This window comes from Ovis canadensis, chromosome 18, assembly GCF_042477335.2.
Source record: "Ovis canadensis isolate MfBH-ARS-UI-01 breed Bighorn chromosome 18, ARS-UI_OviCan_v2, whole genome shotgun sequence".
Classification (NCBI taxonomy): Eukaryota; Metazoa; Chordata; class Mammalia; order Artiodactyla; family Bovidae; genus Ovis; species Ovis canadensis.
Window position 1 is genome coordinate 47,573,239 of NC_091262.1, and position 27,454 is coordinate 47,600,692.

The 27,454-nt window shown below is 51.6% G+C and overlaps 1 protein-coding gene across 3 annotated transcripts in view; it reads right to left on the bottom strand.

Annotated features, from left to right (window-relative positions):
* Positions 1 to 1,629: 1,629 nt before the first annotated feature.
* Positions 1,630 to 27,454, bottom strand: part of ARID3B (AT-rich interaction domain 3B) — a 47,930-nt gene continuing 22,105 nt past the window's right edge. For 2 of the 3 annotated variants that reach the window (XM_069560166.1, XM_069560167.1), the window contains exons 3-9: positions 21,928 to 21,999; positions 21,640 to 21,712; positions 8,402 to 8,585; positions 6,881 to 7,149; positions 6,522 to 6,776; positions 4,988 to 5,089; positions 1,630 to 4,127 (exon numbers count right to left, since the gene is read on the bottom strand). In XM_069560166.1, the coding sequence (XP_069416267.1) occupies positions 3,964 to 4,127; positions 4,988 to 5,089; positions 6,522 to 6,776; positions 6,881 to 7,149; positions 8,402 to 8,585; positions 21,640 to 21,712; positions 21,928 to 21,999 (1,119 nt within the window). In that variant the 3' untranslated portion in view covers positions 1,630 to 3,963. The remainder of the gene's footprint in view (positions 4,128 to 4,987; positions 5,090 to 6,521; positions 6,777 to 6,880; positions 7,150 to 8,401; positions 8,586 to 21,639; positions 21,713 to 21,927; positions 22,000 to 27,454) is intronic. The other variant, XM_069560168.1, reaches the window with a different exon arrangement.

Genomic DNA, 27,454 nt, shown 5'->3' on the forward strand with positions numbered 1-27,454 from the left:
GAGTCCAAAAGTCTGTTCTTTACATCTGTGTCTCTTTTGTTGTCTCACATATAGGGTCATCGTTCCCATCTTTGTAAATTCCATATATATGCATTAATATACTGTATTAGTGTTTTTCTTTCTGACTTACTTCACTCTGTACAATAAGGGCCTGATTTCCTTTAGGATTGACTGGTTTGATCTTAAGACTGCTTTTGTCTGTATAATAAACATTAAAAAAATTCTGACCACTACTCCTTTGTCAGTTCTGTATTACAAGTATCTCCTTCCAGTTTTTTATTTTTTGGTATCTCTTGATGAACTTTTTTTTGGAGGGTCTAGTTTGAAGAACTCTTCTCAAGGTCTTAGATATTCTATATATATATATTTTTTTTTTTCCCTGTTAGAGTGGAATGGAACTGCAGGCCTGGTGCCTTGCTCTTCCCGGATTCTCCATTTCTAACTGGACCCTTATTCAGCTGCCACTTCTCCCAGCGTCACCTCACATTCACTCCATGCTGTTTCTCTGTGTCTTTGGACCATGCTTCTTATCTGGTGCCCTCCTCCTGTACCAGGCCCACTGAATCTCCACGTGGCAGCCCTGTGATGCGTCACGGGAAGTTGTGACGTGTTATCCCAATTACGGGTAAATAAGTAAAGTACTAAAGGGTCGGTTATTTCTTTCAAAAATTTTTTTAAGTATCAGTGAGAGGTTCAAGACTGTCCCAATGTCACTCGCACTTTCCAGCACTTCAAAATGGCAGAGAAAGGTCGCAGACAGGCAAGGTGTCTGTTATGGATGGAGGACAATCACAAACCTGCCCAGCGCTTGACCTCTCTGCCTGTTTCTCTTAGTTTTGTTAGTCCCAGGTTGTGCCCACAGGATGTGCACTGCGGTAGAGAAAAGTGCTGAGCAGCCTGGGTCTAGGCCTGTTTCAGTGGCAGTGTCCCAGGATGTCCACAACTAGAATGTCTCCCAGTTCCAGGTCACCCTTCTAGAAAAGCCTCTAAGCCTGTGCCCTCCTCAAAACATGTCAGTAGTGTCCTGATGCTCAGAGGATAGTGCCCAAGTCCCTCAGCCTGGGCTCCATCCTGGCCCCAGCCACACTTTTGTCTGCCGGTACTATCCAGTTTCCCAATGCCAGGTCCTTTGATACCACATGGATTGGTTTGTCCGCTTTTCCTCAGGTCTTCAGTTTGCAACTTCATTCTTCCTGCTGAAGTGTCCACCTCTAGGAAGCCTTCCAGGGATTCCCTAGTGAGCTGCTCCAGCATTTACCTGCCCATGGGTTCCAATCATGTTTTGTTGAGAGTTGTGTGTGCCTTCCAGACAAGAGTGTGAGCTCTGCAAGTGTGGGGACTGTACTTACTCAGCAGGAGTTGAAAGAGGGCTTGCTCATGGCCCTGTGCCTGCTGGGACCCTGATGTGACGCCAGGGGTCAGTGCAGGTGGTCACGCATATCAGAGGCACCCAGCTAACAGACGACAGGCTGAGAGTAAGCGCTTTGCGGAAACAGTGAGTGAGCAGTGAAGAGAAAGTTCAGGAAAAATCAAGGGATCAGAGTAGTTTATTTAGCCCCTTTTATTCCGAAGTCCCCTGCCCTCTTCCTGTTACTGTCAAATGAAAGAGCCAAAGCACCTGTGTCCTGCTTGAGTGAAGAGGTAGAGGTTTATTGAAATATAAACATTCGAGAACATGTAGATAGAAAATAACCACAACATATACAGACACTTGCTGCAAGAGGACTTCTGAGGTATTCATCCACTGCCTAGGCTACCCATGTGCTATCACATTTTTCTCCTGGTTAAATACAAGACGGGGAAGGGGAGGGGACCAAGTGGCCCCGGTCAATGGCTGCCATGTGACCTCAGGGCTGCACTGTCCGGAGAGCTCTTCTTGGCCCAGGGCCCCATTCTGGGGGCACTGGCCGGCACGCCTACCCTCTGGCTTTCAGGTTGAGACCCTGCTATTGCCCCTCAGGGCAGCGAGGCCTTGGTGAGAGGGTGAGGCTGGGCAAGCTGCCCGGGGAAAGGGAGAGGATCCAACAACCAGGAAGACTCAGCACACGGTCCCTGTGTCCTCCGGGTGGCAAGGGTCCATCCTTCGTGACCAAAGTCCTGAGAAAGACACACTGGCCAAACGTCTGTGATGCCTTCAAGCGGGCCCAGCGCCAGCCAGCCAGGCTCCTCCCTGACACAGACACCAGATGCCCCTCTCTGCTCAGCCCTGTGCCGGCCTGGTGAGGCCAGGAGAGGGTCAGCCCCCAGCGGATGGGGCTGTGTGTGTGTGTGAGACGGTGCTGGGGGCTAGAGGAGAGAGAGGAGATGCAGTCGGTGACGCTGCAGCTCACCGGGCTGAGGTATGTGATCTGGGCTCGTGTCTGATTTCCCTTTCCTTTCCTAGCCAGACTGAGCGTGGGGCATATGTGGGCTTGGGTCCACCTCAGCCTCCCACCGCTCCCGCCGGATAATGTCACAGTGGGCGGGGTTTTAGTGAACACTGCAGAGCCGTGTGTGAAAATCACCTCTTCTTCATGACACAGGAGCAGCCTGTTTCACCCCAGCGTGCAAGAGGAGAGACAGAGCTCTCTCAGCATCGCCTCACCCTCTGGGGCAGCTCGACCCCTGCAGGGTTCGTGGCCTCCATGGCCTGCACCGGCCCCAGGGGGGGAATGCTGAGTCAAGGGGAGATGTCCTGCCCCTAGCCCGGTGAAGGGCTGCCCTGCTCTGGTGGGAAATGGGTCAAGGGCCATCCTGACAACCAGTGTGGTTTCAGGACCCAACCTGCATGAGAGGGGTCCCTCCATTCCACCTCCTCCCGCCACTGTGATCCCTGAGTCATCTCTCCTGCCGCCTCCCCCTCCTCTTCACTGGGGGATCTTAGGGAAGGGCCAGAGGGGCTGGGATACCAAACCATTTGCTCGGCTTTGGGGGACATCTGCTTTCATTTCTTTGGTGCTACAGTAACAACAATAAAAATTTTAAAGTAAAAAATACCACAAAAGTCAGCAAACACATATAAAAAAGATTTCAGAGATGCAAATACTTCCTGAAGAATCAAACATCAACAATTACAAATCTGAGGTATTTCAATGAGCCTGACACTGGCAGGTTTGGGGATGTAGGGGCTGAGGTGGCCCCTCGCCGAGGAAAGGAGGGGCCTGAGGGACAAGTGGGCTGTTTCCTGGGAGAGCTGGCCAGCAGGGACCCATGAAGGGGGCGGGGGGGCAGGCATGAGGTCTGGGTGGGTCAGGAAAGGGCCAGTGGGGTGGGTGCCAGGGCCTGTCGGGGCCGCCCCTGGGGCTCTGCCTCTCCCTTGGCAGATCCCCAGCAGGCCCTGGGTCCTGAGGACTGCCCTTATCAGCCCTTGCTCGGAACCATTAGAAAGGGGTATGGGGCCCTGAGGACTGCTTCATGAATTTGAGGGGCCCACACTCCAGGAGCCAAACATGGTAAGCAAGGTGGACAGGGAGGACCCCATCCCATGCTCAGCAGAGAAGGGCCACAGAGGTGTGCTCTCGGCTCCAAGCAGCCCCACATGGGAGTTAAAGATGGGGGAGCTGAGCAGGGAAAGAGACCAGCGACCCTGGAGTCACAGCAGAAGGCAGGGAAAGAGAAATAAATTAAAGGGGAAAGGGTGTGGAGAGTCTCCAGCCCTGTGTCAGCTTACAGATTGTCGATACACTGTGCCCGGGATGGGAGGGGGCCTGGGAGCCCTGGGGGAAGCTGGACGCCCACAGACCCTGCCCAGTTCTCCAGAACAATCCCTGATTGGACAACGCTGCCCTGTCAGGCCCCTCCACCTCTCCCTGCCTCTAGAGTACAGCAGGACCTGATGGAGCCTGGGCAGACGGACATGTCCAAACTCTCAACATCCGGCCAAATGGTGTCTGATGTGGGCTCCGTGAGATGAGGTAAATTCTGTGCATCAACTTCCGCCGCTCTTGAAGGAAGAGTGGGGAGTGCAGAGCTGGGTCCTGCCCCTCAGAGGGACCAGCTGGTGGAGGGCTCTGCACTGGGGGTGCCCCGGGATGAGGTAGGACTTGGCGAGCAGTGAGAACTGCTGCTGCTGCTTGAGCTGCTGCCGAGGCTCTGGGGGGCGGATCCTGTGATGAGGTGGACTGCAGGTTTCTGGGCAAACAGCACACCTGAGCGAGTGGGGAGGGGAGAAGGCAGTGTGAGCAGATGGGGAGAGCAGAGATGGGTGCAGGGGTTCAGTCCCTCACCATCTCATGCTGCCTGACTCTGGGTGAGGCTCCAGGTGGGGAGGTGCGCTTGCTGCCGACACTGCCCTGCCAGCAGGTGCGTCTAAACTGCTAAGGCGGGCAGTCAATTTGCTGAAAGGCCCCAAAGGCTCTAAGGGAAGTGTTCCCAGACCACATTTAGGAAGATTAGAGATGAACCCATCAGAGAAAGGAGGCTTGTGCTTCGGAAGACTGTAACGGCAGCCACATTTAATTTACGCATGCATGCGTGCTAAGTCGCTTCAGTGGTGTCCGACTCTTGGTGACCCTATGGCCTGTGTAGCCCACCAGGCTCCTCTGTCCATGGCATTATCCAGGCAAGTTTACTGGAGTGGGTAGCCATGCCCTCCTCCAGGGGATCTTCCCAACCCAGGGACTGAACCTACGTTTCTTATGTCTCCTGCATTGGCAGGTGGGTTCTTTACCACTAGTGCCACTGGGAAGCCCCAATTTAGTTTACAATACAATGTTAAAGGCATGGATGGAGTTGATTATGATTCCTTACATGCAATAACTTTCTTTTAATTAACGAGCCAACCATTGGTCATAAAAGGGTTAGACAAGGGGTCTCTATGACTCCGTCACAGGTGGAGTTAGCAGTCCTGTTAGCAGTCCTCAGTCCTCCTCATCCAGAACTACTTGACCTTTGGAACTTTGAGACAGCATGAAAGGAAGCCCCCTGGGAAGGTGTTCAGACAGGAGGGGGCGAGGGGGCCTTGCAGGGAGCTGCACCCAGACTGGCTGCCAGCCTGCACCTCCCTCACCTGCGTAAGTGGTCCCATCGATGTCCACAGACATGCTGATGCTCCCAAAGCTGCTTGTGGTTAGGTTCAGTGCTGCTGCCGAGGCCTCTGCTCTGTCCTCTGCTGGGGACAAGGGAGACGGCAGGCCCGGTCAAGCCCTTGGGCAGTTTTGTCGTCCCCTCCGAGGCTTGGCCACCCTCCCGGCCCAGCCACAGCAGGCTGAGGCCTCCCAGAGTTAGAAAGCACCCGTGTAACCTTCTCCCAGTGTAAGGTCTGGCAGGAGACCCAGGCTGGTCAGTATCCTATCGCTTGCTTTCTCCACTGACCCACTTCACTTGCCTAGCTCGCTCTGCTCTGAGAGAAGGGTCACATCGGGAAGGAGGCTGACCTCGGCTCACAGCTGTGCACTGATGCGTTTAGTGCGATTCAACAAACCCTGAGCACCCATTATCCACCAGATGGGGGGCCAGGATGGGGGGAGGGGTCGGCGTCGGGAGATCACTAAGACCAGCCCCATCCACTGAGAACTCGCCTGGCTCCCCCCTCCCCTTAATTAGACTGGGAGGTCCTCAAGGAGGGGGTCTGCCTATCCAGTCCCCGTCACTCCCTCTCCATCGGAGCCATCCACGGTCTATGGGAGGCGGCAGGCACTGGCACACGAGGCCTCTGCCCGGCCCACCTGCGACTCTGTCCGTTCCTGATGTCGAGAGCCAAGAATTCTTCCAGATGAGCTGCTTCATCTATCAGCCTCTGGCTTGTGCACGACCAGGGGCAGCTGGCCTGAGAGGGGGATAGGGCAGAGCCCTGCTCTGGGCCACCATCTCCAGTTTCCTTGGGCTCCTCGCCAGGGGAGAGTGGGACAGGAAGGGGCTGCCTGGGAATGTGCACAGCTCCCTCACACCTGATTTTCCCCCAACACAAGCCTGCTCATGTTTGTCCTGAGAGAGTCAAGAATGGCAAAGAAATGTGTGAGGGGGAAAGGGGAGAAACAGGAATGAGGGGTGTGGGCTATGTGGCTGTAGGGATGAGGTGGGGCATCTGAAAAATGTGGAGGGCAAGGGACAGATGTCAATTATGCTGCCAAACTTGTATTTCCTCCTCCCTTCCCTCCTGAGGGCCACTGGCTGCCGGCCTGAGGCAGCTCTGGCCCCTTGCTGGGCCTTGGGAGTGGGGTGCTGTCTTTCTTCCAGGTGGTGGGGCAGTGGGGGAAAGGGCGAGCCCTTTAACTGAGACAGATCAAAAGGCAGGGGTGGACAGGGAAGACCCCGCAACTGGCCCTGAAGGTCTCCGGCTCCTTCTCCTTGAACAACTGCTTTTCCTTTTTGCTACAGAACAGGGCATGCCCGAGGAACTCAGGCACCCTGGAAAATTACCTCAGCTTGGTGAATTGAGGTCTCCGTGGCCACTGAACCCCCAGGTGACTCCCTGGTCTCTAGATCCTTGTGCAGATCGGGTGAGAGGGCTGGGGGCAGAACCTGGAGGGCCCCCACCCCAGTCCCCGGACGTGAACCCACCCTGAGTGGAGCCGGGGCCTGGTGCACAGGCTGCTGCTCACCCCTGCCGTTGATCCTGATCTTCATGGGCAGCTGCCGCGCCATGTTGAACAAGTTGCGCTGGAAAGCCTGCTGCACCAGACGCTGCTCCTCTTCTGACAGCCTGGACACCTTCTTCTCCGGAGGCTCCCCTGACTCCAGCCGCTCCCGCAGCTGCTCCAGCGTGGCCGTCCGGGTACTGGCCTGCTGGCCAGCCAAAGTCACAGGCACAGCCAGGCGATTTGGCACGGGCACGGTGGTCACTGGGACTCCATCACCTGACAAAGGCACCAGAGCTGGACGCAGCCCACAACCCGCCCTCCCGCCTGCGCCCTGGACCCGGGGAGCCTGGTGCCCCTTCTCCCCCAGGAGCCCTGCAGACCTTTCCTGAGAGGAGCTGCCGGGGACATTCGAGAGCCGCTGGCACTGGTGCCACCACTGGAGCCCAGCCCAAGGATGGGGAAGCGGATCTTGGGTGGGGAGAGGAGGGCAGGGGCCCCGGCGGCGGCGGTGGGTGAGTAGCCAAAGAGGGAGGAACTGTAGCTGGGCCGCCGACCCTCCCTCCTGTTGCCGTCAATGGCCGCCTGCAGCTCAGCAGGGGAGCTCAAGGCTTTCTTCTCGCACTCGTAGGCATAGAGATATTTCATATACCTGGATGGAGGGAAGGAAGGAAGGAAGGAAGGATCACCCAAAATGCAGTGCCAGGACCGCCCAGTATAAGCTGATGATCCTCTGCAAGGGGCCTCTGTGGGGCAGGCTCTGTCCTCCAGGACGAAGGAGCACAACCTGGAGAACTTGGTGAAAGAGGAACCCTAAGGATAGCGGGACGCCCCAGCCCAGGCTCCCTAACTGCACCCAGGGCTAAGTGAGGCTGGAACTGGAGTCATGGCTCATCAGGGAAACAGCTAACATCACTAATGTTCTGTGTCCGTGTGGTGCCTTTCCAGTGTCCTGGGAGAAAGGGGAAATGCCATGTTTTGCAATGTCTTTCTGGCTCCTCGATCTCCTAACCGTTCTGAGTCAGCTGTTCAGACAGGCGCAACTAGGCGCAACTCTTCCTGTTGTGTGTAGGCCTAGCAGTGCCGTCCCGCTTCGTGTGAGATGCGCCAAGGAAGCAGTTCTCTACCTAAGAACCTTGGGAGAAAGACGGCTCTGCTGGCCGTCGCTCTGTTCCCAACTTCTGCAGGAACCATTTCATTAGATAAGACCCTTCTACTTTTCAGCAAGGCCTTAACATGCCCACCCAAGCCACACACAGCTGATTCTTCTGTCTTCTTCACAGAGCAACATCCCGAGCTCCCAAAGAACAGACTGCCCTCTGGGCCCCCTTCTTCAGTGCTCCCCCTGCTCCTGCCACCCTTATAATTAACTCAAATGGGTATAAAAACAGGTCACTAATCCCAGTGGAGGCCTGCCTGCTTTCCTGTGGGTAAGCTGAATGTCAAGAAAAAGGGTCAGGCTCAGAGTGGGGGTACTGTGTAGGAGAAGATGTCTTGGAAAGATTGTGGACTTCAGAGACAGAAGTCCAGGTATGAACCCCAGCCTGCTTACTAGCTGATACGGCCCTGACCGAACGATCTAGGCTCTGAGGCTTAGTTCACGTCATCTGGAAAACAGGGACAAAACCTACTTGGTGGGCTTGCCGGTGAAACGGAATGAATGAAACGAAACAACACGGAAAGGTGAAACAACACGGAAAGGTGAAGCAACAGCACACAGGACACGCCTGAGAAAAGGCACGCTCAGGTTTACTTAGGTGACCGAGGGATTCAGCTCAGAAAGCTCCTGGCTCTTTCAGGCATTCCGCCCGTCTTGCTCACCACACGGTGGAATTTCCTTCCTTCCTTGCCTCAAGGTTAATTCCCTCTTGCAAGCCTCAGCCGCCTTTCCGCGGGCCACTCACTGGGTCCTCAGGGTGAAGGCCGCGCTGGTGATGGACGTGGGCAGGTTCAAGCCTTTGGTGATCTCTCTCCAGATCTTCTTGTTGATGATCTCCACCAGGCCCCCCTTCTCCGTCACCAGCTTATACAGCATGTACAGGTCCAGGATCTGCTTGGCCATGATGGGGATTCGGTTGATAGGGGTCCCTGCAACGGTGCGAGGAGAGAAACACAAGGATAGGTCATTTTCAGGCAGAGAAAGAAGACATCTGTGCATGCCCACCTTTTGCTGAGTTGGAAATATGTTCACAAATATGCTCAGAAGTGTAATTTGAGTCAAACTCCTAAAGCCTAGAAGCTATCAGACTAGCTGCCAGGTCTCCTCGGAAGAACAGAAAGACAGGTCCAACTCACGGGCTGCGTAGCCTTGGGTAAAACACATGGCCTCTCTGGGTCTGTTCCCTGCTGTAAATAAGAGAGCCAGACTACATGACTTCAAAGATTTTATTTTTTGCTAGCAATATGACTCCTAATGATTTGGAGATCAGTCCTGGGTATTCATTGGAAGGACTGATATTGAAGCTGAAACTCCTCAATACTTTGGCCACCTGATGCGAAGAGCTGACTCATTTGAAAAGACCCAGATGTTGGGAAAGATTGAGGGCAAGAGGAGAAGGGGACAACAGAGGATGAGATGGTTGGATGGCATCACCGACTCGATCGACATGGGTTTGGGTGGACTCCGGGAATTGGTGATGGACAGGGAGGCCTGGCGTGCTGTGGTTCATGGGGTCGCAAAGAGTCAGACACGACTGAGCGACTGAACTGAACTGAATGATCTGGCAACTCAGTCCTCTAGAGCTTTCAGAAGTCATTCGGCTGCCTCCCCAGTGAACTAACTCTTTCCTGACCTCTGCACAGGGGAGGGCCGGTCCCACTGTCCACCTGGACAGCCCCCGGGCTTCTCTTCTGCAGCTCTCAGCGCCGTTTATAGTCGTGCTTTAATTTATTTGCATCCTGCCTTGTTTTCTCCTCATCTCTTCTCCTGCTGCAGGATAGAGAAATGGGTTTTTTCCCTCTCCTGTGTCTCCACCATGTCAAAGGAGCTGCTGGGCACACAGGTCTCCAAGGGGATGAAAAGCCACTCAACAATTCTCTTCCCACTAATCACTCCACCCCCTCCCTGGCCTCTGAAAGAGGGAGGGTCAGAGCTGCTTCCGCCCCCTGGCCCCGAAGGGAAGTGACAGGAGTCAGGGACTTGATTAGGAAACCTGGCCCGGAGCAGGAAGGCCCACTAATGAGCACCCAGGGACGGCAGGGAGGGCGCGGCCAGGCTCCTTTCTTGGGCAGCCGGGATGCTCGTCAGGAGGCGTGATGGATGACTGTCATTTGGCAGCCCCGGGATTAATGATCTGGAGGTCAGAGGGGAGAATTCCAGCGGGAAGGGTCACCGTCCGGGGCACAGTATGAGACTTGTTGCCTTTTGATGGCAAGTCCTTTTACTGTACACCGGCTGCTCCTCCTCTGCCTTGCCCCCCCCGCCGCCAGACCCCCTCCCACCCCCACTCTGGCTTGCTGCGGTCTCACTGACTGCCTGGTGGACATCAGGCCAGCTTGATTAGAGAAGGGCTGTTTGTTTCAGCTCCTGCTTCTTTCCCCTCAAGGAATGGCATTTTCATCTCAGTCCTCGCACGCTGCCCTCGCTCTTTTTATAGGGTAATTCAAGCCAGAGTAGAGTGAAGGGTCCCACGATTATGAGGAAGCAGCAGTGTGAGCGCAAACACATGGCACTGCTGTGGTGGTCCCAGGCCGCTTTCCTCAGTGTAGGAGGGAGCTAGAGGTCTCGAAGACCTTTGTCCTGACAAAGGCCATGGAGTTGAATCCAAAGGATCACTGGTTAGATGCCAGAGGACTGCCAGCATGCTCCTAAGACACAACAGCGCGCACGCTGGTTAACTCCTCCCTGTAACTGTTCTGCACATCAGACTTCATCCCTGTCCTAAGCACAGAGGTCTCACGCAACAAAATCGGTCCCCCAGCAGAACAGGGCTAAGGTCTCCCTTCTCTGCGGCTGGTCTGCCTGAGCCTTCACGGCCTTGCCTTGAGAGTCTGGGAGGACCACTTCCAAGGTTCCCTCCCATAGGACCCAGAAGCTCTCAGTTCCAGAAGCTTCCAGAACATCTTTACATGTGACCCATTCACTTCCAGGTCTGATGTTCACACTCAGCTCCCCTTCATCCCCTAGGCGAGCTTCCGTTTCCCATCCTTGCCTCTTCATTCAGCAACACCATCGCTCTGAGAGGTCCTGGGCAGGAACCTAAGAGGGAGACTGCTCCTCTTCTCTCTCCCTCACCTTTAGGTTGTCTGGAGGCTCACCGATTCCTCCTCTGAGGCACCTTTCAAAGCTCGCTTGCTCTCTACAGCCATCACCCTGGGCCAGGCCTTCACTGGCTTCCCATTAGAGGCCCCAGCAGCCTTGAATCCACGCGCTCAACCTGCATGCTCCTGCCAGACAATCTGATGAAAACACCACTTTCACCCCATTACTCACTTCCTAGTTTAGACTCTTTGCGACCCCACTGACTATAGCTGAACAGGCTCCTGTGTCCATGGAATTCTCTAAGCAAAAATACTACAGTGGGTTGTATTCCCTCCTCCAGGGGATCTTCCCAACCCAGGGACTGAACCCTGGTCTCCTGCATTTCAGGCAGCTTCTTTACCATCTAAGCCACCAGGGAAGCCCCCACTTAGAAGATTATGTATGATGTGTCTCAAGAACATTCCAATAACTTACTCTCACTCAATCAGCTGGGTCTTCTCGCCCTCACCCCACAACCCAAATTCTTCCTCCTCTGTTTTTTGGGTTTTATTCTTCCTCTTTATCAACTCTAAAACGATGTGCTCAAATCCTCCTTATATGGGCCTTCAATGCTCACTCTCTCCAGGAATAATTTTCTAACTACCTTGGTTTGAATATATTTCTTTCCTCTCCGAATATCTATTATAACCACTACAAGTTCCACAAACAATTACCCATATTTCACTTATGCTTGTCTGGTATCCCAGGAGGAGTGTAAGCTCCATGAAAGCAGGGACTGTTTTTTCCTTCATCATGTCTTGAACATTATAAAGTTTAATATGCGAAACTACCATGCAGATTGAACAATGTGCTTCTCAGAGTCAAAGCAACCAGCTCTGTGCTAACCCAACGGGGAATATTAAATGCATTTTCCTCCTGTCGGTGGTGTGGCCGCCTGGGTCCGTCACTAGCTCTAAGTGGCTAATGCTGACAGCCCTGAACAGAAGTCACCCTCTCTTCTCGGATACTGGCAGGTTCATGAGTGTCACAACCTTTATTAAACAGACTAGGGAAGTGAGGACTCTAGCCCTTGGCATCTGAGTCTTACAATAAGAGGACCAGCAGCACAGGAATGGATGGAGAGCTGGGGATTTTGAGACGGTAAAGAAACCATGAAGTCATTCAGTGGGGCCACAGAGAAGGGGAGACAAGTGTTAAAGAGGGGAAGGTGGCTGGGTTTGAGATATACACAGAACAGGCATGGCTGAGTCAGTGACCACCAAGCTGGGCTTGCCCAGATGAGGGTGTGCTGTCCTTCAGAAATGCCTCCTTGGAGAGCCAGCTAACACATGGCTTTGGAACTCCACTTGCGAATAGCTTTCAGAGTTTATACTATTTTCATTTGATTCTCTCCAAGGTGGTAGATCTTCAAATATAAGGGTGTGTTTTACTTTTAAAAAACAGTCATTCAAGGAAACAAGCCAGGAAAACAGGACGAAGCGAGCAGGCGGTTTATACTGATTTTGTGTGAAGATGAGCTGTGGCCATCAAGCATGACAGACTTCCTCGTGGGGCTCAAACTGCCTCTAAAGGCAACTCCCCAGGGAGGAATTATAGATTCCCTCAGAGCAGTCACCGGACTAAATGTCTAGTCATTTGAGATGACTTCTTTCAAAGAGAACAACATCATAGATGTGGAAATATCATTAAATATTCGCCTCTTTATAGTCACACAGCAAGTGACTGCGTTAGGCTGGGAGTTGCCTAGGGGCATGGGAAACGGGCATGAGCTAGGAGCTCATGAGCTAGGAGCAAAGTGGCATTCTGAGTCCCCAGGGTGACCTCTCCCCTACACCAGGGCTGCTCTGCCACCCAGCCCCACTCTGGGCATGCGGGGGGTCGTGATTTCTCTCAGCGGGGGCCCTACTGCCTGGTCAGGCACCCCAGTTCCAGGAATCGGCAGGTAAGAGGAACAGGTGTTTTCCTCCCACGGATGGCCCTCCACAAAACCCCTAAAAGGAGCGTCCAGGGCAGGTGGGCCCCTCAGTCTCACCAGAAACAAAGCTGACCATACCCTGCAAGCCAACTTTAGATGACATCATGGCTTTCTCACATTAAGCAGCCAATCCGGACATGAAACCTGCCCTGGTTTTGATTCTTTCGGCAACTAAGAGAGAAGCAGGGTCCTCAGGCTAGTCTGGCTCTGTGGTCTGCCCTGTGCTTAGTGGACCTAGCAGCCATCTCCTGTGTCTCAAAGAGACTCAACTACGAAAAGAGGGGGAGAAGAACTTTTAGCTGAGTTTCCCTCCCTGAACAAGGAAAAAACACCCAAAAACATCATACTGGGGGGATGGGAGATTGACATATTCAGGCCTCAGTTTCCCTGTCTGGCTGAAGCAGGGAATTTGGACTAGGTGACTCCAGCTCTAAAGTCCTATGAGTCTAGGAATAAAAATTCGAAGTTCAAGTCCATAAGCAATGCCTCTTCCCGTAGCCTTGGGGGGAAGTAGGGGAGCTTCTGGCCGACCCTATGGGCTGGATTACATCTTACTCTACAGAGCCTCTTCACCGGAGAGACAGCAGGCCTCAGTCCACAATAAAAGCTAAAGCAACCTGCAGAGAGCCAGGAAGGAGGCCAGCAGCCACTGCAGAGCACTCTCCGTGGGTCACCAGCATTGGCCCTGCAGGGGGCCGAATCCCCGCCCCCCGTTACGCCTCCCAGAGTGGGCAGGAGCACGTTGAGGGAAACCCTGTGGGCTGTCAGTCACTGCTATCAAAGCAGGCGCTTGGATTGAGGGTAATTAATCATGGTCCCTCTGACAGCAATCCAGGGCCTTATCTGTACCCCAAGAAATGCCGCTGGTCTCCAGTTCCCTCCTCAATAAAGGAGACTGACAGTTCCAACAAAGAGGCCCCTTATCAGATTTCAGCCAAGGAGCCTGAAGCAGCCCGAGGGAGATGCGGAAAAGGCTTTTATGAGGCTGGGACCCAGGGAAGCCGCTGGGGGCTCCGGGGGCTTTAACCCTGGGAGGTGGGCATGCCGCTGGGCGCTGGCCCTCACGCTGCTGTCCGGAGCCCTCAGCGCAGATGGGAGCCAAGCAAAGCCTGCTCCTGGTCCTCGGCCTCCTCCCTGGCACCGGGACTGGAAACGCAGCAGAGCAGGGACGAGGGCGGAGCGGGGAGATGGTCTCCTCGAGCATGGTGGGCATGTTAGGGGAGGGCCGCTTCCTCCCCACCACAGAGAGTGGGCACGTTCCAAGGATGACCAGAAGCAATCGGGGGCAGGGACCCAGGACAGAAGGCACACGGCTGCCTTCCTGCCTACAGGAAGGGGTGAGAGCCCAGGACCCAGGGCGTGGCCCTGCCCAAGACCCTCGCTGCTTTTCCTGACTTTGAACAAGATCATTAATCATTTCCACAGCATGTCAAGAGAGCTGGGAGCCTAGAAGAGTTAAGTTCCCATTTAAGCGGGAACGCAGAGAGGCAAGCAAGCCTCCTGCTTACTCCTCTGCATATTAATTCCTGCCCAGCTCTAGTCTTGCTCCCCAGGAACAAGTAGGGGAATGACTGGTGGTATTTTGCCTGTGACTCGCTCATGTAGAAAATATTTCCCACTGGGACACTAGGCAGCAGGGAGTGGTGGCGTGCCATGTGTGTGGAGCTGACTGGTCTACAAGTCAGGGTGAAGCGAGGATGCACAGATATCCTGATACTGGACTGGGCCTACACGCACCCTTCAGCGCTCTACCACGAGCTCTCACTGAGGAGGCCTGACTGACACAGGGCTTAGTGCCTAGAGCCTAGATGAGTGTCTTAAGGATACAGCCCACCAGATCTTTTCTGCTGTGTACACCCCACTATCCATTGCTCACAGCAAAATACAGAACATCTCCAGCACTCCAGAAAACTCTTCCATTATCCTTCCCGATCAATACCCACTCACCACCCAACTCAGAGGTAACCATTATCCTGTATCACTATAGGTGATTTTCTTGAACTTTACACAAACCGAAGAATGCAGTATATATAGTTTTCTGTGAATGGCTTCTTGTGTTACACATTAGGCCTGTGAGAGCCATCCCAGCTGGGTACAACGGTAATCCATTCTTTGTTATTGCTGTGTGGTATTTACTGCACCAGAGGACTATGCCACCGTTTAGTTGCCCATTCTACTATTGATGGATGTTTCAGTTCTTTCCCGTTTTTGCCTATAATGAATGGTGTTGCTATGTATACTCTTGCGTGTGTCTTTTAATGAACCAGAGCTTTCATTTCCATTGGGGATACACCTGGAGGTTTAACTGCTGGGTAATAGGGTTGGCATTCATTTAGCTTTAGTAAACACCACTGAAGAGATTTCCAGTAGTGATGCCCATTTATAGTCCCACCAGCAATGAGTGGAGTTCTGGAGGCACCACAATCTGAGAGGCTAACTTCAGACCCACTACCCTTCTTGATACTCTAGCTCAGACCAACCACTTTAGGTGAAGTTTAATAGCACATGCAGTCTTGTACTCTGCTACGGCCGACAATAAAACTAGGGCTATGGTGGTGCTGTTTCCTCCCATAGAAACTATGCTCAGAGAAGAAAACTAAGGAGTTAGAAGGAGGTGGACTGTCGGGTCTCTGCTTCACCTGCCGCTGATCAACAGACCGGCCTGAGCTGTCCAGGAGAAGGGTGGAGGGGTGACTGGGGAGAGGCCCAACAACTCAAGGCCATTCTCCCTGAGCAGTGCATGGCTGTCTGAGCTTCCATTGCCCATCTGTGCCTCAAGCCTCTCAAGACCTAGCAGATGTTCCCACAGTGTAAGCGGGTCAAACGCTCGCTTCAGACTTTCCCTACACCAGTCCTTGGATGGTCTACTGAATACTGGCTCATTCTGGAACAAAGGAGGCCAAAGTATCAGTCCATGGGATTCTCCAGGCTAGTGGGTAGCCTTTCCCTTCTCCAGGGGATCTTCCTAACCCAGGGATTGAACCCAGGTTTCCCACTTGCAGGCAGATTCTTTACCAGCTGAGCCACAAGGGAAGCCCAAGAATACGGAAGTGGGTAGCCTATCCTTTCTCCAGTGGATCTTCCTGACCCAGGAATCGAACCGCAGTCTCCTGCATTGCAGGCAGATTCTTTACCAACTGAGTTATCAGGGAAGCCCTCAACCCAATTTTACCAAGTGCTAAAAGTACCAATCAATGATTTTGAAGGGGAAGAGGCTGAATTTAAAGATAATAATGAGTTATTCAAATTAACCATGCCTTTCAAAAACCAGGGATCTCTTCCTATTATCATGGATAACTGGTTAGTAATAAGGTATTTAAAAGTGGGGACACGGGGCTTCCCTGGTGGTCCAGTGGTTAAGAATCCATTTTGCAACGCAGGGGACACAGGTTCAATCCCTGGTCCAGGAAGATTCCACATGCCTTGGGGCAGCTACGCCATGTGCCACGACTAATGCTGGTGCTCTAGAACCTGAGAGCCTCAACTACTGAAGCCTGTATGCCCTAAAGCATGTGCTCCGCAACAAGAGAAGCCATCCTAATAAGCAGCCAGCGCACTGCAATTACAGAGCAGCCCCTGCCTGCCACAACTAGAGAAAGCCCACATGCAGCAATAAAGCTCTGGTAGAGCCGGAAAAAAAAAAAAAAGTGGGAGAGGAACCCTAGCACTAGAACATCAGCCACTACCTGGGGAGAGAAAAAGATCTGGCCTAAAACAAAGGATTGATCCTGAGACAAAGATTTGTATTTTGGACTTTCATTTGGGGATAAAGTTGGAAAATGAAGCCCCAGAGCATATTTTATCTGACAAAGACAAACATATTTTAGTCTATCAGGAAGAGTGTCCATGGCACAGACCATTTAATGCAAGGTACAAAGAATATATGAGGAACTCCCTCCACCAAGAGGCAAAGCAATATATGTCACGAACATTTCCTTGCCTGAGATGGATAGATAAGCACACAACAGAAGGAAAAACACTCAAATTGCACTTTGAGGCAGACCAAGCCCCTTTCCCACAGTAAATTCTTTGTATATACACATCAAAAACAGATCCAACAGTCCATTTGGGAAAACCAAGGTCAGGGTGCAGCCTTGAACAGAACTGGTGGGGGAGGGAGGGCCGTTCTCCAGTGCAGTCCTAACACAACTTGTCTTCCATGCGACCAAGCAGGCCCTCCGTCGGGTGTGCCAAGCTGGCACAGGTGCTGGAGGAGAGATCCTCGCTTGCGGGCACTTGGTTAGGGGGCCCTTGGTGCTGTTAGGGCTTTTCCCGTGCCCCCCTAATCCTGCCTTGACAGACGGCAGCCTCTGTGCCACCGTGACCCGTCACATCTGCCCTTCCCTGAGAGACAGGCTGTCTCACCCTGAGATGAACACTCTTCTTGCATGAAGACCTGTGCCCCATGTTTATCAGCTGGATGCTGTCAGACCCTCCTGGGCCCTGAGCTGTGGAGGTGGGCCACAGTCCTTGTGGGGCTTAGAAGGCTGAAGGAGAGCGGAGGTTTGTCCACTGCCCCAGTGGGAAGTGATGGAGCTGCTGGTGCTAGGGGGCAGTGCGGGTGAGACAAAGAATCCTGGCCTGGGGATGAGGAAACATGTGCTAAAGCGGCTTTGTGGCCTCAGGGGAGTCATTTAACCTGGGGGCTGGTTCTTCATGGCTACTGTGATAACCTTTGCTCTCTCTATCCCACAGAGGTGGAGCTATGGGCAACAGTATATCAGATAATGGGTTGAAGGGGTTCTGTAAAGTACATAGGGTAACAATAATAAAATTAACAGCAAAATCGTTTTCCTCCTCTTTGATGAAATCATACTTCTGCTTCACTGCCTGGGGAACAAGAGAACAAGCTCTTCTTCCTCAGTGACGAGGGAAGACTGTTCATAAGCCTTTGCTTATGAGACTTTCAAATCAACATCTGCCTCCCTTGCCCATAGTACCCCCTGGAAAATCTACCAGGGAATAAATAACACCTCAGAAATCACCCACAGTGAGTTAAATTAGTCAAAGAATTTTGTTTACACACACACACACCAGCATGTACACATGGCAAAAGGTGAGGAAAAGGGGGCATCAGAGTTCTGAAACCTAACCCATCTTTCTACAGAAACGTCTGTGTGGGAAGCACAAGCAAAAGAAACTTGTTTAGTTCAGTCTGGCTTCACTCAGCAAAAGAATAAACACATGATTCTGCAAGGAAGGGACTGAAGCATTTGGTCTGGCGGCGGGGTGGGGTTCCCTGGTGTAGTTTTTACACAACTATTTTAATAGAAAACTGCTCAAGGGGCTTTTCTTCTATTTTGGTTATGAAGGGTGGCTCATTGTTTGCTTACAGCTCAACAGACACAACCACGGACACATAATACAGAACAGAGAACTTGGAAGAAACTTCCAGATTGACTCCAACCGAAGCCTTCTCTTTTTAGAGATAAGGAAACTGTGGCCCCTGGAAGAGGAAGGGTTTGCTCAGGATGGATGCTGGCCCCAGCTTCACCTGCCTCAGTCCACAGGCCTTCCACAGGTTGCAGCAGCCGTTCTAAGGCAGGCAGGACAGGCGCCCGACTGGGCGCTGCCTTGGCCTCTTCTCAAGTGCCTTTTGGGGCAGGTTTCTCTGCTGGGGGTGGGGGAAGGGGTCACGAGGGTACAGGTCACCCAGTCTGGGCTAGAAACCAAGGTACCTTGAGCTGAAAGGCCCATCTGCTGCAGTCAATTCACCCAAACATGTTAACAAGCTGGAGAGACCCAGCACAAAGCAGCAGTTATGGCCAGGCCCCTCTCCCACTGCACAGCCATTTCATCACCTGCAGCTGTAGTCATTCGGGGCTTCGGGCTGGTTGCCACCTCCCCTGGAGCCCGGTGCACTTCCCCTGTGGTATAGCTTCTGTGTCAAAGCTGCCCAGCCCACTCACGGCCCAGGTGGGCATCACTGGGCCTTTCAGATTATGGCTGCTTTCCAGGGCTCCTCTGAAATCAACTGCTTATCCTTCATCTTAGCTCTGGAGGATGAGCTGCTGACCCACTGCCAAGGTCTATGAGGCTCTTCCTTGCACCCAGCCAGCTAACACAAGTGGGCTCCTGAGTGCCCCAGACTCCAATGTAGGAATGACAAATCACAAATGCCTAGGGGCCCTTGGTCTCACCATTCTGCAAAGAGAAAAGACAGCAAGCTTCATATGGTTAGAAGCACAAACTGCTCCCAGTCCCCTTGAACCACTCATTCTAAATTTAGGCCATCAGACATGAGTCTTCCAGGGAGGAGATCACTGTGATTTTAAAGAGAACAACCTAACCTCCACAGTCTCCTTGCCTCAGTCTTCCCTCTTCAGCCCAACTACACACTGCTTGCCACAGCGAGCTTCCTGAAAGCACAGCTCTGGCGACACTCCCCGGGTGTTCCCTTCAATAACTCGCCTATGTCACAGACTGGGAGTGCTACCTTCTTGGCCAAACACAGCTCTTCACAATCTGATGCCACCTGATCATCTAGGCCAGACAAGGGTTCTTCCAGCCCTGTCTGGACCACGTACACACCACGGCACTTCTGCCTCTACTCCTGCCATGCTGGAGCTACAGCAACTCTCGGGTCCCTGCACTGCAGCCTTGGATGGGGACCAGCACCCACTCCGCTGGCCTTCAGCTACAGGCGGGAAGTTCCTCCCATTGCCAGACACAGGCCCTGCCACCCTCAGGTATTGCTCTCTGAGTGGAGCTAGGATGATTTCCCTGAAGAGTTTCTCTGCAGAGGAAATTTCTGAACTTCAACTTCTTTCCTACCCTTCTACGGCAGTGGTTCTAAACAGGGGGACACTTTTGTCCCTCCAGGGACATTTATATCTGCAGACACTTTTGGTTATCAAGACTGGGGAGGAGCCCCACCACAAAGGACTATCCAGTCCCCAAAATCAATATGCTGAGGCTGAGAAACCTTATACTAGAGTAATTAACAAGTACCAAAACTGACTCGACTGTTTCCCTTCTATTGTTGACACTAGCAAATAGTGAAATACCGAACGTAAGTGCTGAAGAAAGAAAAAAGATTTACTCAGGGCCTGAATAACCGTACATAGACAGGATCAAAGAGAGTCACTTCTGCTTTGGGTTCACTCTGGAATAGACTAGACGCAGTCTGGCAGCCCCAGTGCTGTGCAATAGCAGGACACTCAGCATACATCCCTCCGTACTGCTGACCTCCAATCACAGGCAGCTAATTGGGGGTGGGGTGGGGGAGGGGAGGCTCCCCACCACCACTGGGGCAGCTGAGTTAGGAAAACCAACAGGACTGTTCCGACAGGAAATGTGTCCTGACCAGGGCTCCTCCCAGTCGCTGCCCCCAGGTCTGGCCCTGTGCTGGCACTGTGGACACGGAGAAATGACAAAGCGGCCGCCCTCAAGGAGAGCCTCGCCTAGTGGGGACCCAGAGCAGTAAACACACAATTATGGATCTTCACTCTTGGCTAAGCTGCTGTAACTTCCATTTTCCTTTAAAAATCCTTCTGGGAAGGGAGAAAAACAATAAAGCAGAATCTAAAGCAGTGGAGCCACACTGCTGATTAAAATCTATATTGCTATAGCAGCCCTTCTGAGATGAGATCGGCTCCTGGGCTTGCACCAGCTGGGCTTGTGGAGCTTGTAAATAATTAAAAGGTAATTGGAAGGGGAGACCAAAGTATTAAGTGGATTTCTCTCTCTCAGGGCAACCAGGGAGTTTCATTGCTGCCAGTCACATTATCTTTCGGGATTATATTCTTGTTTTTTACTGACACATGCAGCTCCAGATAACAGTTGGAGGAGTAAACTAATTAGAGCTGCTTAGACTGCTTTGATAGGCTTGGAGATGAGGGGAAACTGAGACTCAAAACTTTCGATTGCCTTTGCAAGCAAACCAGTGGTAATAGGCACACTACTAAGCAGGCAATGAGGCTTTGGAAGGAGGGGGACAGAAAGAGGGATGAGGTTGGTGGGGAGAGGGAGAGAGGGAAGAAGAGGAGTTAACTCAGGATCTTTCATTGCTGGAGGCCGTCATTACAGCCCCACCTACAATAAAGAGGAGGACTTCATTCCCAGGTCTCAGTAAAGGAGCTGACACAGAAACCAAGGGCTACACGATCAGGCAGGGTCCCCGGGAACATGCGGGCAGGAGCAGCTCCCCTAAGGCTTTGTCCTGAGGGTGAAGAAGATGTCGTCACCCAGGTTGCCGAGAACTATCTCCTAGAGAGGCTGGGGTTCTGACCATGCTTCCTGAGGGCTGCCAGCTGGTGAACCCGTTGCTGTGACAGAATACAAAGCCAGGAAGTTGAGTCACTGTGGGCTTAAGACTGAGACTTGCCATGGTCCCAAGTGGAGACGGCTGGGGGTGGGTGGGTGCAGGAGAATGAGAAGGAGACAAAGACCAGAAGCAGGAAGGCGTGATGTCTATGTGCCCTACACTTAAACTGCAGGAGCACCCCAACCAAGCCAGTGGATGCAAAAGTCAAACAGCCAATGGATAAGGGGAAAAAAAGTTAGCTTTTCCTTCCTGTGATCACTTCAGAATCCTCCCAACACAACCTGGAGGGCCTCCATTTTTTCATTGGCCATTCTAAGTCTGTATTAAGCCAGATGCACCAGCAGGAAGCCCCATATACGAGTTTTAAGTGATATCCAGGACTACTTACTATAAGGCTAAGAAAAAAAGTATATTTGAATTTGAAATGACTCCAGAGACCAGTTAATCAGAACAGTGACAAGAATAAAGCAGGACCAAATTTGGATGATCATTCCATTCATTTTCTACCCAGGCCCTCTCTGCCCTCTTCAACCTGTCAATTATTCAGCTAAGTATGGGACCCACTGGCAATAAATGGCTCTTGTCCTCCTGGGCTAAGATGCCGGCACTCCACAGGGAGGATGGCTAAGAGTGACCTGCACACAGTGGGCACTCAATAAATGTTCAGTGAACTGAAATGATGAGTAGGGTGCACACTCACCCCTCTTCTGCATAAAGACGAAGAGGTCATCCAGGAACTCTTTCCTCTCCGGGTCACTGTCCAGTTCATACAGCTGCGATCCCGAACCCACCAGAGAAAAGAAAAAAACACACCACAGTGAAAATAAATTCCATCTTATGTAGGAAGTCTTACAACAGCGATACACAACCATCTGAATGACTACAGATGTGACTCACAGGCCACTTCTATCCTCATTCCTTGGGGAGCAGATATAATAACCCACTGCAGAACGGCCCCTTCTGTTATCACGAAGGAAACATCACAGACCTTGGCAAAATCACGAGAGATCTCTCTTCCCCGGCCTCCATCTGCATCGTCACTCCAGGCCAAACCACCATTCTAAAGGGGAACGAAGCAAGAGGTCAGAAGGCAGGGTCAGTATGCAGGGAGTGAGGGGGCAAGGCAGTCTTTTAGGGCACAGAGGGGGACCCTGAGCAACTGTGCTCTCCTGGCTCACACTGAAAGAGCGACCGCTTGAGTAACTGCCTCTGCCCCCCTAAAAGGGACACCTTGGTTTTGTGCTTTCAATTATGGTTCCAATACCAGAGGGAGTCAGGTAGAAGAATCGTCTTCATTTGCTGGAGGGCAGTAGGTGTCACTTATACTTGATAACCCTGGAAGAGGGGACACAAAGGCCTAGCTTTGAGAACTGGCTCATCCCTAGTTGATGTTCCGGAAGCCATCGTTCTGAGGTGAACCATTTTTCTGCAGGTCCAGTGTGGCATACGTTTGTATGTTTTATGGTGTGCCTGCAAATTATACGGTATGTTGTGAAGATACCTAGCCTGGCCTCGTGCACAACACTTCAGTGGAAGATAAAGGGTCAAAGGGAGCAAGATGAAGATCTCAGAAGATCTTGTGGTCTCTCAGCCAAGCCTCTCCACCAGAAGCCCTAACTCTAGTGATTAGAACTGCCTAGTGATATGAGGGCCCCCGGGGCCTGAGATTACTCCCAAGATATAGAAGAGACTGTTCCATTAGGGTGAAGTTCATTTTCATTAGAGAAGTAATGAAAACCTAATCCTAATTTAATTGATTAGGTCAAACCAACACCATTCAACTGATTGGGAGGAAATGGCAAACATGCTTTTGTTTATGTTCTTAAAATCTGCCTCCTGCTTTTATTCAGTTGAGTAACTCTTTCTCAAATCAGGCATCATCTTCTACCTAGAGCTTTCCCTTCACACACAGATGCACAAGTTCTCTGGAAGCACTCTCTGTTCATCTTGAGCTTAGAATATGACATATTATTTTGGAATTATTTGTCATCCCCACATACTGTAAGCTCCTTGAAAGCAAAGTGTCTTCATCTTTGTACCTGTAGCACACAACACACTGCCTGACAATTTTAAGGCACCAGTGAATATCTGATCAACTATAATCATTGTTAAAAGGCATTAACTTATTATTTGAACCAATTAAGCACCTCTTCAAAAAAATATACGTATATCACACAGGAGAGTCTGAAAGGCCCTCTGCTAGTGGAGAGAAAGAAATGTCAGAGCAGAAGTCGCCTGTTCACCTCATCCCACCTGTCAGTGAAGGACCCAGGGATGGCACTGGACACACTGAGACCATCACTCTCTCTTCTCTCCCTCAGGGCCAAAAGTGCCCACATGCACAAGCACATGTGTGCCAGCCAGCTGGCTGGGGTGTGTAAGTGGCTGGGGAAGGACGTCTCGGGCTGGGGAGTGGGCTGAGCTTTGTGAGAGCAGCAATTCACCATACACCAGGTTAAGGATAACCAAGAAGAAGTGACACCCTGTCAGTTGACATGAAACAGGCTCCATCAAATTGTTTCCCTGCTTATCTACTGAAAGACGTGTGTAAGGAAGTGCTCAGGAAATGCTATCTGGCTGTGCTCACATCATCTCCCCAGGCAGAGGCTGTAGAAACGTTCCTACAGCACCTTCAGCTCAGGGAGGCCAACAACCAAGTGGAACACTGTTTCAAAAAAAAAAAAAAAAGCTAAAACCCACGCTGTAATTACAGTCAACAGAAACCTGGTGTCATCTGGTGGCAACTAGCACAATGAATAATCAAGATGAATTATGCCTGTCAGGTCAGCAAAACCAGACAGAGTTACGGTCTCCTTTCAAAGGCTGCAGCAGGTCGCCCTAATGCCTAGTGATTTCGTTTGAGCCAGTAATTCCTGCTGGAAAGTCAATTATCCCGGGAGCCCCTATCAGCTGAAAGACATTTAATGGGGGATCATTGCTGCTTCTGTTATGTCAGCTGTTTACCGTGGCAGCTCAATTCCCAACTCTCTAGCTAGAGATCTGAAGCGGATTCTGTTCACAGGAGGATTCTTTCTCTATCAGTCACCAAGAGAGAGGCAAAAACAGTTTCTTTTTTTGCTAATCACAGTAACCTCAAGGCGCTCTGAATGCTCACTAAGAAGCTATTTAACACTCAGCTGGGTAGGGAGGAAGGAATCCACAGCCTAGAATCTCAGACAGGGCTTTCCGCAGCAGGAAGGGAGTGTACAAACAAGCATGCCAGCGCCAGTGCCGCCAGTGGTGGGACTATGTGTGAAAATAAACACCCGAGTGTGAGGGTTCGGCTCTGGGAACAGAGGAGAAGGCCTTGAGGATGGAGACGTCGTGACTGGTTTTCACCAGCTCTGCCTGAGTCACAGGACAGTCCAAGCACTGGGACGGTCAGATTGTGGACTAGTCGTGGCCCACCGAGAACCACTCAGGTTCAAAATCTGCCTTGAGCTGTGATTTTACCCTGAAATGCACTAGGTTGGTGACCAGGGAGGACAAGGATGCTTGTCAGAACTGGACAGAAACAGGATACTACATTCCTATGAGCAATCCCCCTGTTTGACCCATTCCTCAGATAGGAATGTCCATTTAGTGTTTAAAGGAAACACAGGGAAAGAGCTGCCTGGGACTGGAGGCGTTTTCTTTTGTCCAGGCAAAACTGGACCATTATATAATTGAAAACATTCAGTTGGGGCTGACGGGGACATGTCCACTGTCTCTGCATTGCTCTGTCTGAGACAGTTAAAGTTCCACCTTGATTCACAGGATTTTCTGGCTGAGGTGAGGGTACTTCCTAAACCCTGCCTGCCCTTCACGGTCGGGCTGTTTCCTCTGGGAAGCCTCTGCCCACAGTGGCGTTCTCCTCTGGGCGGTGTGGCCTTGTGTTCTATTGTGCCCCTGCCTGTGCCCAGTTTGTAAGCATCCTGTCAGGGTATCCCTGGCCCCCAGCACGTGAAAAGCCCCGACTCATCTGCTGAGAGACGGGGAGGGGCTCCTCCATGGAACTTCCAACCCCACAGCTCCTGTCTTCCCCTCCTCCTTTCATTAGCAGGATTACAGGCTTCAGAAGTTATTTTCTTGGTTCTTAACTCTGCTCAATGGCTGCAAAACACAGCTCGCTTATGCACTTCAAATTTATGTACAGGAGGTTTCTACCTATCAACAGGGTATGGGTGTGGCTGCTGGGAAGTTTTCAGCTCGGAAATGACTGAATTCTTGAATGTAGAATGTGGCTGACAGCAGCCGGCGGAGGAGGAACACAGGGAATGGCAGAAGCGAACGTGGAGAAAATACACCCCCGAAGAGTCAGCTCAATAAAGATCAAGAGAGGCCCCCACGTAAACCGTTTCAGCCGAAGGTCGCCACATGCAGTCGAGCAGCCGGCGAAGAGGCTTTGCTCCCTGTGGGCAGCAGGCAGCCAGGATTCAACAGCCCAGAGATGTGCGGAGGCAACAGTAGCCAGAGTGGCCGCTTGCTGCCCTTTACGACCTTCTCAGCCTCCCTTACTTGAGGGTTCACTTTACCAGCTTTGATCTCACCAGGAGCTCACAGGAAACTGACAGTTTGTTCCCAAATACCCACCTAAGGCTAGCTTTCCCTACCATACCCACATTCAGCTCATTTCCCCCAGGGAGGCCACAGAGTGTTTTGCCTATAAATCTCTCAAAATTGGTTGTGAAAGAAAGCTGGAGACAGAAGAAAGCAGAGCAGGAAGCAAGCCTCCGCACATCTTCTGTGTAATCAGGGCCGGACCCGGAGCTAGCCAAGCAATTTCTCCCTTAATTCCACAATGGAGAGGGTGTTATTTGGAAATGGGAAAACAATGGCTCGCAGAGCAAGTTAGTCACCTTGCCCGCATTCTCAGAGCTTCTCAGTGGTAGCATCAGCATTGAAGCCCAGGTCTGCCTGTCTCTGTGGTACACCACCACACTGCCTCGTGGGTGCAAAGAACAGTCGAAAGTGTTCTGGGTGGGACCTGAGGGAGGGATGGAGGGAGGAAATGAAGAATAATGTTCTCTATACGCAGAATGCCTACAAATGCCAGGTCTTGCTTGGCCTTGGGCAGCTCTATCAATGAGAGATTCTTTTACTCCTTGATTCTTCTCATTGGTTTCATCTGGCAGGTGCAGCCAAACAGAAACCCAGCCCTCACACAGCACTTGCCCAAGGGACTTACCTGGGACTACTGAAGGTACCAGAATAAGAACAGCTCACCTTTTACCATTACCTTCCAAACAGAACCTCCTGGCTAAGAGGAGCTGCCCACCTTCCTCGCAGGAGAGCGAGAAGGGGAGACTCTCCTTTCTTTCTGACTGCTCTGAGGGGTCTGAAAGAATGTGGCATCTAGCACTCCCAGCCTGCTCATAAAAGGCCTTGAAAAGAATGACCAATCAGAGTCTGACCTAACTGCCACTCAAAACTTAAATACTGCCTCCTCAACACCTCAGCCCTGGAAGGGGAAATGTATTCATCATCCTTGAAAATCGAAAAGGCTGCCTTGTGGAAGAAGAAGAGGGCTTGTCTTTTTTTTTTTTTTTTCCCCCCTTTCCCTCTAAAGCCCCAGAGGGCAGAATGAGAGTCACTAAGCAGAAGTTAACCGAGAGAAGATTTCAGGTTGATTACAAGAAAGACTTTTCCAACAGTCAGAACAGCCCAGAAATGGAGTGGGCCTTCTCAGGAGGTGGGCTGCTTCCTGTCCCCGGAGGACTGTCTGTCTGGTATGTCATGGTGTGGAATCCAACGTGAGACGGGGCCCCTAGGAGAAGCAAACAGCCTATGACATTCACTCAGCGCTGCTTTCCTGAGCACCTGCCCCACTTAAGAGAGCTGTGCAGGCGCTGAGGAGAATCACCACTCCCCCCCAAGTGGTTCCCACACCGGAGTTCTACCACAAAGCTGGAAACACAGGCTGAACACACACAGCATTTAATAGACAGAGCAAGCCAAAGTACCAAAACACGAAGTGCCAGGGAGCTGGAAGAAAGGAGGTGGCTCGGAGGTGGAGACAAGCTGGCCTGGAAGAAAGGGCTGAGAGGTTAACAGTCTCAATGAGCATGGAGTGGGGGATAAACAGGCATGTTTTGGCAGAGAGGATGCAAGTCTGAATAGTTAAGGTGGAAAGAGGCTGTGAGATGCCTTGAATACCAGGAGGAAATTTAAGCTCTGAAATGTGAAGAGCGGGGAGGCCGTGGATGTTTTCTGAACAGAAAACAGATGATTAAATCAGTGCTTCAGCTGATTTTAATCACTCATTTTTGTTGGAAATACATGATATACACATACAAATGTCTGTAGCCACCTAATTGGACTGGAATTATGGGAGATTTTAACTTTTTTCCAATTTTTGCATTATATTCATTCACATACAAACATTGGATCACCAGGATATACGAGATACTGTGAAAGGTTCTAAGGGGAAGAGAACAAGATAGATAAGAACCTCAGACTTCTTGGATGTTAGAATCTAATGGAGAGAGAGAGAGATGATTTTAAAAACTGTTTATTTCCTCTAGATTAACATCTGA